The 14,247-nt window shown below is 42.0% G+C and overlaps 1 protein-coding gene across 2 annotated transcripts in view; it reads left to right on the plus strand.

Annotated features, from left to right (window-relative positions):
• Nucleotides 1-13,964, plus strand: part of LOC138966437 (probable phospholipid-transporting ATPase IIB) — a 75,886-nt gene extending 61,922 nt beyond the window's left edge. For both annotated transcript variants that reach the window (XM_070338680.1, XM_070338687.1), the window contains exon 25: nucleotides 127-13,964. In XM_070338680.1, the coding sequence (XP_070194781.1) occupies nucleotides 127-263 (137 nt within the window). In that variant the 3' untranslated portion in view covers nucleotides 264-13,964. The remainder of the gene's footprint in view (nucleotides 1-126) is intronic.
• Nucleotides 13,965-14,247: the final 283 nt, after the last annotated feature.

A 14,247-nucleotide genomic window follows, 5' to 3' on the forward strand; every position in this document is an offset into this window, starting at 1 on the left:
ACACACACACACACACACACACACACACACACACACACACACACACACACACACACACAACACACACACACACACCACTGCTCATCTTGCATGTACTGATGACTTCTCTCCTTTCACTGTGTGCAGACTCTGCGTTCTTGCAGACATGGGACTTCATCTGGAAAGTTCTGGTCATCACGTGTGTCAGCTGCATTCCACTCTACGTCCTCAAGTACCTGAGGAAAAGATTCTCTCCCCCTGTCTACTCCAAACTCACACCATGAGCTGTGTACGACCATACATCATTTGATTGCATCCAAATTTGACACATCCATTTTCTGTCTGGCGCACTTTGACTCCAATCTGTGAATACATTACCCTTTGCCTTCATGACCTCATCTTTCCAGATTCCTAATTTATGATTATTTTGTTTATGCTGTGAATATATAACCTTTCTCCAATTTTGAGTCAAGGATGATTAAGGGTTTGGGATGTCGGTCTATCATATTTTAATTCAGAGTATGTCTTGATTTTATTCTCACTTTTGAATCGATCATATTCACTGTGTCAAGATTCTGCTCCAACATTTTCAATCATTCAGCGTCATTTCTTTGTTTTATTCCCAAATAATTTTCAAATTTGAAAATGTCGGGATTATATATACTCTTGTCCATCTGCCAAACAGTGTGGTCAGTTTGTTTTTGTGGAAGATTGTTCATAAGAATGAGTGATCTTCATAAGAATCATAGTGACAGGTTTCAAATGAATCCCTTTGAATATGACAATTAATTTGTGGCACAGCACAAAACAGGTTCACAGCTTTCAGTATCTACCAGATTCATCACAAAACTTCTCATTAAAAACCACATTCATATTTTTGTCATTTATTAAAGACCATCTTGTTTTTATAATTAGGAAATACACTGTGTTTTGGAGGTGACAGCAAGTTATCCCCTTGATTGGTATTGTGACCCTGTAATGCCTTTCACTGTGCAGATGTTGTCCTTACGTTGAAAGTTGTTCAGAAGTTGCAAAAGACTGGTTCTCCAGAGTTGGGTCAAGTGGGTTCTACATGTTACTTGAGTGATGGTTTAATATTCAACGAGACATTTTAACCATTTGAAGTTGATTTCACTAATAAATGTTGTTTCCAAATAATTTCTTGGTCTGCAGAGAAGAAACTAGGAATACTGGCACGGATTGAGTGTGCACATTTAGTACATTACAAACATTTCAAAACACATCACTTGCTCAACATGGAAACCAGAGGATGTTGCATGGATGTAAATATGCACACACAATTTGAAAGACAGAAGATAGATACTATGTTTTCATTTTATTTTTATTTTAAATGTCTGTATCCTTGATTAATTCTATTAGAGTATTAATCACAGAAATCAAGAGAATACATTGTATTTGCCATTTGATATACATGATAAGCATTAAAAAGAAATGAAATGTATGGCACAATTGGACACAAGCTCTGTAGAACAACCGAAGTCCTTGCAAGCATGAGGGGGGCTGATTTTTAAAAGTTACTCAGGCAGTCTGGTGATGTTAAAAAGGAGAATTTGCTTGGCCTCTGTAGAATAATTCATGAGACTACATAACCTAAAAATGTAGTGCATTTTTATATTTGCTTGAAATGTGTTTCTTTTGTGTTTTGAGATAATGTTTAAATTAGGCATTGCTTTCATGTCATTGGGTTTTCCGCAAATGTGATTTATTTTTTATTTTTGCATGGGGATATCTGAAAAATGTCTGTCTTTGTGAATCCATGCGTCTTTTTGAATGATTAATAAATGTAGTTGTGGTGACAATTGCTCTTGAACAAAGACAAATCTCCATCATCATATAATGAATACTGTATTAACCCTTCAAAATGAGATTTTTCTTAAAATGATAATAGGCAGTTGTTTTTGAGTTGAAAAAAATAATCAGAATATTGCGTGTTTCTTCTAAGACCAATGGTAAAGAAATCTGTGAATAAAAGGGTTAGTTAGAGACTTGTTGAGGGTTTGATTAAATGTTTTGCATTGTCGTGGTACAGAGGGAATCTGGCAGTAAGTGAAGTGAAAGACTTCTATTAGCGGCAATATTTTCATACTCTAGCACTCTGTGATACTGGTTGAACGAGTTTTGAATCTGTCATTCATCATATAACAAAAAAAAGAAGTTTTGTGAACGTATCTTTTTGTAAGAATTTTGTTAACATGAAATGTGCTGCCTCTCATATGATTAAAGTTACATTTCTTCTGGTGAAATGAATCATGTGCACCATCACATAATTATTTGTCCAGGCTTTCACCTGTGAGAAGAGCATATCTTTCCACTTAGACACAAACCAACAATGAACAACCTGCATGCTTACTGTGTAAAGTGGGAATTTAGTGTTAAATTACATGAATTTAATCAGTTTGACATGGGTGTCAATTACGAAATTAATTAATTTAAAAAATCCCACTCTGCACAAAAGCAGCCAGATGTTTATATTTTTTATATTTTTTTTATATTATGTATACATTTGGAAGGATGCTCTTCTCATGTAAAAGCCTGGACAAATCTGTGTTGATGCACATGATTGATTGCATGAAAAGAAACGGGCCTTTAAGGATGATTAAATTACATATTCTTACTCCGAATCACATATAGCATTGACGCAGTCTAGGATGCTAAGGTCTGAAAAGGCTACCCATCTTAAACAATTTTAAAGGGAAGCAACCCAACCACAAAAAGTGTAAACGTAGCCATGGTAATGACCCTACACCCGGGGAGTTACCTCCCATTGGTGTATGCTACGTCACTACCGCAACTCAACACGTGGTCAACATCATACGACTTTTTCAGCTCTGAGGATAAGGAATTTTTTGGCTCTCGTGGCTGTGCTGTTTGGTGTTTGTTATGACACCCACCGGCCACTTACCCGTCTTACTTGCCTCCTGCTTCGTAGTTGGTGAGCTCTTTCCTTTTTGGTCATTATTTTGACAGGAATGTTGTTTTAGTTGCTGACTTTTCGTCCGTTTTTTGGACTTATAAATTTTTTCAGTAACTATTGTTGGCCTCCATTTTTGTTTGTCAGTATGGCTGACAGTGATAAAATCATAACCGTGCCGGTCCTTGGCTGGTTGAAAAACGGACTCACAAATTGTTATATGATTTTTGTATGCACTTTAGTTTGATCATGGTTACGTTTGAATATTTTAAAATATCCGTTTCAGAGCAAGGGCGGCAGCCGTTTTTGGCGCTGTGCTTCCGGTTTTACTGAAAGTATAGGTCCTCCGTTTTCAAGTACACGTTGCTGTCTTGACTGGAGTTGACCGAGGACTGGCCTACGGGCGTTCGGGCTTCCGGCCTCAGTCCACGCAACCTACGCTTCCGCATTTTGCGGCTTCGTCCGTTGCATTTCCGGCTCTGTCCAGATACACTATTCCTCTTCCTGACGCTTCCTCTCGGATGTCGGTGAGTGAGGAACAGCGGCTGGCCTACGGGCATTTAGGCTTTCAGCCTCGGCCAGGGCAGTCTTCACTCCACCTGTTGGGTGTTGCGGCTACTGCCTATTCAGTTCTGGTGGCTCCGGATGTTTCCTCCGTTCACTCTTACCCTCATACAGTAGGGGATGAGTCAGGACGGTTTCCGGGTGGATGGGTTTCCGGTTTCCGGTTTCCGGTCATCCCGTTCATCAGTCTACCACCAGCAACTGTGACTTCGGTCCGTGTTCGTAGCTTGACTATTCTGATACTCAGTCTTTAGCCAGCGATCAGACACGTTCTGAATTTCCGTCGAAGCTCTTGGCTGCTCTTGAAGCTGCGACGCAGGTTATTTCCAGATATTTCCCGGAGGGTGCATCGGCTTTGGCGGCTTCCTCTTTGGTTGCTCCGTCGCCGATGTCGGACTTCCGTTCCGCGAAAAAAGGAGGTTTCCTACTTCCGGTTCGAGATTTACCTTTGGTGGTGTACCACTTTTTGCAGGTTTTGGCTTGACCATCTCCTCCCCGAAGTGGTATCCCCAGTGTTCCGGTTCTGCGGCTCGTTCATCTCGGTTCAGTTCCGGAACACGCTCAGCCTTGGCTGGCTTCGGCTACACAGGCTTCAACTTTTGTTCCTTCTTGCTTAAGAAGTTCACCTTGCCGAAGCCGGGTTGGAACTTGTTGTTGTTCTTTGATCTTCCTCGTTCGCCTTTACTGGGGACGCAGGAACTTCTTCCTCTGCTGGCGAAGCAGTTTAGAGGCACTTGGGTGTTGTGTTCCCATACCACACCTTTGTTGCATCGGAGGAAATTGGACTTCAGCTTTTGCAGGGATGTCGTTAGGCGTCGGACATCGGACATAGACCGATTAAAAGGCTCAAATGTCCGATTCACATAGCCCAATGGCGGTCAGATGTCCTATCGTTTTGAACTGAACGCGGTCATTTTCCGATAAGGATTCCATTCCTTCAAACAGCGCGTTATTGGATAATTTTCCTTTCAGTTTTATGATAGAAATCTTCAAAAAGCGACCGAGCGCTTTCGCGTACAGCTGCACTGAAGTTGTGCAGGGCAGATTTTGCGTTTTCCGAACCGTTTGCGGTATGAGCCGTTTGCGTACACCCGTCTACAGCACACCAAAGTTAGGAGTACGGGAGACAACTCCAACTGACCAAGGCTCGCTTCTGCTTTAATTTGCTTTCGGTTGTAGATGAAGCGCACGGCACTGAATTATGCCACCGAAAAAAACTAAAGCCTGCCAAACAACAGCAAAAGCTGAACACGTTTGGCGTTTCAACGGCATCGTGTGCTAAATTAGCGCCAAGAACAGGGGAAAACACGGCTAGCATCATTCTGGAAAATTACAGTGCCAATAACAGTGTCGCCGCTAAAACCTCCACAATCACGGAAAGTAAAGTTTCGTCACTTATAGATGGTGTGCAGCAGGAAATTCACACAAATGCTGTTTAGTACTAGTTGGTTAGAAGTTGACAGCAAAGAGACCATCTATATAGGAAAACTGTTTTGTCGAACCTGTCAAGAAAAAGCCCCGTCAGGAAATCATGCAGTTTGTGTGCGGATCAAAGTAAGAGTGCTGAAGTTTTTGGTTGCTTTTTAGTTTGTTTGTTTCTTTTTTGGGTGTGTCCTGTTGGAAACAAAAGTAATAAAACAATATACGCACACAATGTTGGTGCATATACTGATTATTATGTCTCAGTGTGCACATGATTTTGTGTTTTGTCCTATTAAAATTTCTGAAAGCAGTCAAATGTCCTATTGATGCCGAAGAGCTCAGGACATTTGTCCTATAGGTATGAATTTGTGGCAACATCCCTGTTTTGGAACTTGCCTCTTTCTCGGAGATGATCATTAGAGTGCTCTCTCACTGAGTCACTGACTCTTATGCATCAGTCCGATATTTACACAGCGATCTAGGTCCATCAGCTCGAGCACACGCTGAGGTCTCTTCTGGTCGGATCTAGGGCTGGCCTTCGGGTATACTGGCTTCCGTCCTCAGTCAGCGTAACAGTCGTTTCAGCCACGGGCTGCTGCTTCTGTCACACTTCCGGTTTAACCGGAGAGGTTGTTTTTCTCACAGACGTTTCATAGGTACGTCAGGGTTTTTGGAACAACGGCTGACCTTAGGGCATCCGGGTTTTTTAGTCTCGGCTGGTGCAACAGCCATTCCACCTGTCGGCGGTGGTGGTTGTTGCTTTCTCTGTTCTTGTGGCTTCGGACTTTGACAATTCTTTCCTTTATTCTCATCTTATGCAGGAGATGAGATAGGACGATTTCCGTTTGGGTGGGGTTTCTGTCTTCAGGTTACCCCGTTTTCTCACTTTTTGCCACAAGCATCTGGACTATGGTCCTTGTTAGTCTTTCGCCGAGTCTGACTCTGTCTTTCTCTAGCGATCAGACGCGTTCTGGTGTTTCGTCCAAACTTAAGGCGCGCTTGAGTTGGCCTCGGAAGTAACATTCAGATTTTCCTGAGGGGGCATTGTTTGGCAATGGATGTTTGAGGAGTCATTCTTTGTGGCTTACCACCTCTCTCAGGTTTTGGGTACTCCTCTCCTTCTGGCAGAGGGTTAGCTAATGTTCCGGTTTCTTTGCTGTGGGCTTTTAGCCCAGCATCTTATTTGGCAGCCGAAACTTCTGTTTCTTATGTTTACCTGCGTTCTGTGGGTACTTCGATACAATGGCTGTCCTACGGGCATCACGGCTCTCAGCCTTAGCCTGTGCAATAGTCTCCTGCCTGTCGCGGTGCAACTATGGCATTATCTGTTCCTGTGACTTCGGATTTCGCCAAACTCAGGAAGGCTCTTGATTTGGCCGCGAAGTTAACTTCCGGTTTTTCCCTGAGAACACTTGTCTCGGGAGTCTTATGGCTGGTCGGCTTCACGGTTTTCCGTTTATGCTACCAGTCTTGTTTTCTGTTTTGGGTTTTTGATTCACTTCCAATTACCTACAAGCAGACTGATCTGCAAACACTCTGGCTTTTAGTCATTTTGTTTATGGTCACCAGTCACACCAGGCTTCGACCACTGTGATTTCCGCACTTCCGGTGGCTTACGCACAATCGTAAGTCGCTGCTTCCTCGTACTACCTCTCTCTCTGCGTTCGCATGGACTGGTAGAGGATAACTGGCGACCATCTCTTTTTTGAGATTTTCTCATCGAGTTGGACTCTGGTACCTTGTACTCAGGTGTCTCTCTCTCTCTCATTGGTGGAGATTGGTCACTCTTTTCTTGAGCTGACTTATATCTCTCAGGCCTTTCGGGCTTCACTCCATCCCAAGGTTTGCATACTTTGGCATGATTGTCTTACGGTCACCTCGAGGGTTTGTCCTTCTCAGTACTGAGTGGACAACCTTACGCACGGATCGTTCCAGGGCATTGGCATTTCCTTCCAATAGAAAGGGGGGGGGGGGGGGCAGCTTGTCTTTCCCTCGACTCGGCTTGGGTTTATTAATCCAAGGCTTGGGTCTCTTCCCGGGCCGTTTTACGGTCCAGGAGATTGGAAGTAGTGCTGGGCACAGCTTACTGGCTCTCTGAAGTTGTTTTTCGCAACTTTTGCCTGAGAGACATCGTGACTGTCAATCAGGACGTTTCTGGGTTCCTTCCTGCCTTTTTTGGCAGCGGGCCAGTTCCTGGCAGGGTTTTAGAGTGAGTTAGATTTTTCTTTCCTACTGGGCCCTTCCTGACTTGTTGGCAGCGGGCCAGTTTCTGGCAAGGATTTTTAGAGTGAGTTAGATTTTTCTTTCCTACCGCCTTGTTGTAGCAATCTGCTATATGTGATTCGGAGTAAGAATATGTAATTTAATCAAAAATTTTATAAGTAAATTTTCATTTGATTAATATACTTTTACCCGAATCACATAGACTATAGTGAATTCTCTCCCGCCAACCCCGCTTATGGTTTTTTAGTTTTCTTTAAAGCCGTATGATGTTGACCACGTGTTGAGTAGCGGTAGTGACGTAGCATACACCAATGGGAGGTAACTCCCCGGGTGTATGGTCATTACCATGGCTACGTTTACACTTTTTGTGGTTGGGTTGCTTCCCTTTAAAATTGTTTAAGACGGGTAGCCTTTTCAGACCTTAGCATCCTAGGCTGCGTCAATGCTATATGTGATTCGGGTAAGTATATTAATCAAATGAAAATTTACTTATAAAATTTTCGACTTATACAGCTGTTTAGCTGCCAATCCTCAAACGTTATTTTCTGCCATCTGAGGAGCATGAATAATTCATATTGAATTCTGAGAATTTAGTCAAAGAATTCACATCTTCCAGTCCCATCCCTTGTAATAAACCTGAAGGGGTGAAAGTGCCCTTTGTCTGTGCAGATGTTTATGTGTGTGTGCGCGAGTCTTTGTTTCGGTTCTATTTATGTGACAAATCCTTTGTACGGCTTTGCTGTACGTGATGCTTCCCCTTTGTATCAAGTTACATGTACAGGAACATGTACTTGTGTTCAGATGTATGTATGAATGGTGTGAGTCTTTGTTTCTGTACTATTTATGTGACAAATCCTTTGTTAATTTTGCTGTACCTGATACTCCCCATTTATATCAAGTTACATGTACAGCAATAAGTACAAGCAGGATGTAAATAAGAAATGTGTAAATATCTATTTACCTAAATTAAATGGGCAAACTGAATGTTCTTTTTCTTTCAATCTTGTTAGCACGAAAAAAGTGATAACACATAGGAAAATACTGTCAGAAATAAAGAAGTTGTATGCAGCTCATGAATGTTATTGTTAAACCAAGAGTTACCCATACATTTAAAGGCACAGTAAGCCTCCCGTAAACCATCACAGATACTGTCAGGCTTTTACACACATTACAAACACCCTTCCATTTGAACGCTCACCAAATGGGAACATCCTAGGTGCCCTACGCAGACCTGTTTACCAGTACGATTTGGGCGTATTTTGTACGCCAAATTATTATCGGTACGCAAATACGCGACACACGCACAAAATACGCATAAGAAAAAGTCTAGAATACGTTTTCCGTTGTTGGTGTGCTGATCACGGAATGGTACAACTGATACCGGTTTCGGTCGAAGGGAGATAACCATGACAGCGAGCCTTCAGTTGTGGAAACCTTGTTCAGTTGTTGGCACGTGCGATCGTCTGGACAATCGTGGCAAAATGAAGCGGAAAAATGTGCCAGTTTCGGATGACTGTACCAAGTCTAAACAGCAGAAGCAGCAGATTTTCTTGGAGAAATATAAGAAAGAGCCAGGAATTGTGGAGTCTACTATGGGAAAAAGTCATGCACACTGCAAGTATTGTTAATCAGATTTCTCCGTTGCCCATGCTGGGAAATATGACATCGAACGACACTGCAGTTCCAAAACTTACCTGGACAAGGTTGCTGCCAAGGAATTATGAAGTTCATTCCCGCAAAGCAAATCCTGCCAGAAGAAAAGGCTGTAGTCCGCGCTGAAGCAATGTTTTCTGAGATGATTGTAAAAATGAACTTGCCACTGTCAACCGCAGATGTTATTTCACGAACTTCATCTTTTCATTATCAATCTGTTTGGAAGACACTGGTTATAATGATAATGCTATAAACTGACAGGTAAATAACATTGTTTTATTCCTGTTGTATTGGAAGGAGTTAAATTCTGAAGGTGTTCTCAAGACATGCTATTCTTACACAAACACGTTTGCACCCACACGTACATTTTCCCTAGCCCATATGGCTTTGCTTGCAAAGTACACCAACTTTTTGAAAAATATACTCAACTTTTTGGGAAAGTACTCTTGCCTCGGGTTTAGGGTAAACAGGTCTGCCTACATAAAGAGCGAGCAATTTTCGAAGAATTAATTTTGCGGAGAGGGTGTCGGAGACAATCGGACCGTGGTGCGTTTTGGCGCTAGACCTAACTTTTAAAATCTAAATAATAAATTGACAGCTTGTTACACAAACATTCTTAAATCATAAAAGAGTTCTTTTTCATCAAGACAAGATCAGTACAATTCGAAGTTTTGAAAGTTTGAAAAAAGAAAAGCCCGGAAGCAGGGTCACGCAAGGTCGTGGTTCTCGTAGCAGACGATGGTTTATTTATGGCCAGTTCCTCTGAACAGTCAAAAGCCATCGCTAGAGTTCTTGTGAACCACAGCCGTTTGTTTTGTGCTTATAGGTTCTTTATAACGTGCTATTGCAGATAAGCTCACAGTGAGTCGCATTCAAATTACTAACTGACGACTACATTGTGAAAAAGGGAAACTTGATCACACGGGTTCACGATGGCTCAGTGGTAAGAGAAACCATGCAAAAATAAATTATTTGAAAATTGCTCGCTCTTTACGGAGGGCATTTAGGATGTTCCTGTTTGGTGAGCGTTCAAATGGAAGGGTGTTTGTACTGTGTGTAAAAGCCTGACAGTATCTATGATGGTTTACGGGAGGCTTACTGTGCCTGCAATGACGTCCTAGATACATGCAGGACTTTTATCTGGAAAGAATTTGGCTTAGAAACCATCCCAAGTAACCTTCCCACATGGATCCCATGTGGGCCCCAAGTGGGATCCCACATGGTGACGTTGTGGGAAGTCCCACATGGGCGCCATGTGGGATTTGATTACAGCTTCCAGTGGGAGCCCAGTGGGAAGTAAATGGGACACGAGTGGGAAACGGGTGGGACACGGCTGGGAAACGGGTGGGGCACGAGTGGGATCAGGGTGGGAAACGAGTGGGATTCACGGGTGGAAAACGAGTGGGATTCAGGTAGGAAGCGAGTGGGATTCAGGTGGGTATTGGCCTGTGGATCTAAAACAACAGTAGTAGGTGCACAACCCCTTTTGAGGCTTTCACAACATTGAGATTCACTGTATTGGAACTCGAGTGATAGTTTTGTGCTGATCCTTTGTGTGGCTTGCAGGTGTGCTAAAGTTGAATATCAACAGTAGGTATGCAGTGTAGCCTTCAGAATTCAGTAACTTCCCACTCTCCTATGCTTTGTAATTGCAATTATGTCTTTGTTGGGACCATTGGTCAGTCACACTCACTTTTTGTTTAGTTTGTCTTGCCACCAAACTGAAGTGGGTTAATAAAGTATTTTTATTTTATTTCTAAAGTATTCTCAGGCATGGGAATTGAAAATTGTAAAAAAAGCGGAAAATTTATAACTGAAGACGCGAAGCGTCAAGTCGACGGCGCAAAGCGCCTAGCCTTACTAGGGGGGTCCGGGGGCATGCCCCCCCGGAAAAAAAATTTCTCCAAAGAACCCAGATGGTGCAATCTGGTGTCATCTGAGCTCCAAGTTTGCATTGAATTATGTTTTTAGAATCAGAGTTTTTAGTACAAAAATGTACCAATTGTTTCTTTTTTGATGAAAAAATATATATATACATGTATTATGGTTTAAATTTATACAAAAATTGATCTGTTGAGACAAACAGGAAAATGTAACTTGTAACACAATCTGTGCAATCTGGTTTACTTTCAAACATAAAAGTTCAATAACTGAGGCGGGCGGTAGCAGTGCGTGAACAAAGTACAGAAAGTTTTCGCGGGCTTTTGTGCAAAGGCCAAAGTAACAGGTGCTTTTTTTGTGTGCCTCCCCCCTTTATTTTTTCGGCGGACACTTTTGCATTTTCAGCGGAACAAAAAAAAAATTTGGCGGACAATTCCCATGCCTGATTCTGTTTTAAAGCTTGGTAGGTGACATTTAATCTTCCAAATAGAGACCACTCGAATTGTTTCATTTGTTCATGCTTTGGGGGATTTACTTTTGTTTGTTTGTTTGTTTGTTCTTTTGTTTGTTCTTCTTCTTCTTGCGTTTTTCAGTGGGCGAGCGCCATGAGTGTCGCTTCTATCTGATGGTGTCATGGTTGGCGTTGATGCATGGTACCATGGTTTGTTAGAGTGCGCTGTGCAGCCCAGTACCTCCGTCTTCAGCACTCGAGGTTTCTGTCGGGGTTACCTCACCCTTAGCTCATGGCCCGTACGTCCTACCCTGAGAGCACAGGGGGGAGGATTTGCCGGGATCCCACCCGGAGCTAGGGTTTTAATGCGCCCATAATCGCATTAGATGAGTCCCGTCGAAGGGCGATGGAGCATTTCGAAGAGAGTAGCAGTGCCGCCTGCTACCCCACTCCACCCTGGTAGGAAACACCGCCAGTTTGGTCCGCGGCCGCAAGCGGCTGGTCTTCATATCTGAAGTCCGTTCCCCTATCCGCCACCCGGGGACGCGCTGGGTTGGGGGTGGTCGCCCAACTGAAAATCCCACACTGGGTTAAAGAAGTTCAGCCTGTCCCAGGTTTGTTTGTTGATATTCATGAACTTTTAAGGTTAACTTTAAAAATCCTGTGCAAACAATCCTGTACGTAGACTAACACAGAACTGAGCAGGCTTTTACATATCGAAAAAATCAACAACCTGAGTGCTAGTCGCTCAAAGCAAGAATTTTTCACTGAATTAATTTTGTAGATTGACATAGGTGTCCCTTTCAACATTAATCTAGCAAAATACTTCCATTCTGTGCTGAGAACAGCCCCGCTGTTGATTTTTAGTATGTGTTCAAGTTGAAAGATGGTCTTAACCCATATAAAAGCCTGGACGGATCTTTGGTGGTGTACATGATTATTTATGTGGGAAAGAAGCAGGGTTGAACATGAGTATAATATGGTTTCTGTAGCTCATGTTGTTTGGGGAGTTCTAAAGATTTTGATAGAATGTGATCAAAATCAGAATGTCTGAGAAATTGAATTACTTCACATAACGCTTCAGACATGCTTTTGATTTATTGGGATGCTTTTGAAGTGAATCTTGATTGTTTTGATTTTTTGTTTCGTATAGTTTTAATATTTTGCTCAACAAAAGCTGATTGTGTAGCTATAGATTTTGTCTGCGGGTGTTTGGTGCTTTCACAAGTTGCTTAAAAAAGCTGTGCATACTATCAACTAAATTCACAGTCTTGGCGTTTGAAATAAAACTGTGCACATTGACAGTAATTCTCTGACTGTCAATTACATTGTGACGAAGTGTCAAAAGCAGATGCTTCTGCCTGCTTGTTGCTATTTTATAACCTTATCGGCGGGGATGAAGCTCAGTCGGTAGCGCGCTGGATTTGTATCCAGTTGGCCGCTGTCAGCGTGAGTTTGTCCCCACGTTCGGCGAGAGATTTATTTCTCAGAGTCAACTTTGTGTGCAGACTCTCCTTGGTGTCCGAACACCCCCGTGTGTACACGCAAGCACAAGACCAAGTGCGCACGAAAAAGATCCTGTAATCCATGTCAAAGTTCGGTGGGTTATAGAAAAACGAAAATACCCAGCATGCTTCCTCCAAAAGCGGCGTATGGCTGCCTAAATGGCGGGGTAAAAACAGTCATACACGTAAAAGTCGTGGGAGTTTCAGCCCATGAACGAACAAACAAACAAACAAACAATAACCTTATCATATTGTCATTTTAGGCTGTGAATGTTTCATTTGAAAGCTCAGTTTGATTACTGTTTGTGTATGTTCATTACATATGTAGAACCCCCCACGGGTTAGGGGGAAGAATTTACCCAATGCTCCCCAGCATGTCGTAAGAGGCGACTAACGGATTCTGTTTCTCCTTTTACCCTTGTTAAGTGTTTCTTGTATAGAATATAGTCAATGTTTGCAAAGATTTTAGTCAAGCAGTGTTAAGTCCTTTGTACTGGAAACTTGCATTCTCCCAGTAAGGTCATATATTGTACTACGTTGCAAGCCCCTGGAGCAATTTTTGATTAGTGCTTTTGTGAACAAGAAACAATTAACAAGTGGCTCTATCCCATCTCCCCCCTTTCCCCGTCGCGATATAACCTTGAACGGTTGAAAACGACGTTAAACACCAAATAAAGAAAATAAAGAAAGACATATGTAGACAGAACAATCGGAGCTCTGGAAATGATTTACAATTTCAGATGTGTATTTTCCAAGTGACTGGTGGTGTTGGGGGGTGTTTTTATGTTTTGACTGTTGGAGGGACCCAAGTCTTGTATTAATAGTCCTTCCAGTCTGTACCTTGAATGCAAGCTAAGCACTATTTTTAGAAACTTGCCGTTGGCATTGTACCTTGCCGACTTCAAACGTTGTCTGCTTGGCTGTTGCATCTTTGTGATGGCAAGTTTTCTGAATCTTCTAATTTAATAGTAACTCGTCATTTCATGTATACAGAAATTTATTAATGAAATTGTGCATGCATTTAAAAGTATTTGTATACGAATTCAGTCAAGACTCACACTGTTTTGGTATCTTATGGTAGTGTCTGTTTGGCTACAGCATTGTAACATTAATTATAAAATATTATATTATGTAAATGGTTTGTGAAGCAAAAAAATGAAACTTTTCTTTTGCTCCTGTAATTTTTCATCATGTGGAGTCAGCTGCAACTGCAGCTTTTGTGCTTGAAATTTAATGTGTTTATTTTGTTTCTCTGACTGAGTGTTTGTGTGCGAGTGTGTGGTCTGTGGTAGAGCTAGGCTTGCCATGTGTGAAACTTGCCCTTACAACAGAAATAAACCACTTCTAAAAATCATTTGAACTTGTGCTTTGTTTGAAGGATTAAAACTTGAAATGGGTGGTATTAACTTTCCTTCATTTGTAAACAATATCTTCAGTATTTGTATGTGTGCAAAGTGCAGTGCCAGGATTTTTTTTAAAGATTTACATTTTGTTCATCAGTCTTGCTTGCTTCTCTATTCTAAAAGTGTCATGCTTCTCCGTTTTCTCTCTTTGAGTCATGCCAGACCATCTCATTGAAATGTCAAGTATTTTCTTGGCTGGTTATGGTCCTGGGCAAATATTGTTATGTGTTATCT

This window comes from Littorina saxatilis, linkage group LG1 (assembly GCF_037325665.1).
Source record: "Littorina saxatilis isolate snail1 linkage group LG1, US_GU_Lsax_2.0, whole genome shotgun sequence".
Lineage (NCBI taxonomy): Eukaryota > Metazoa > Mollusca > Gastropoda > Littorinimorpha > Littorinidae > Littorina > Littorina saxatilis.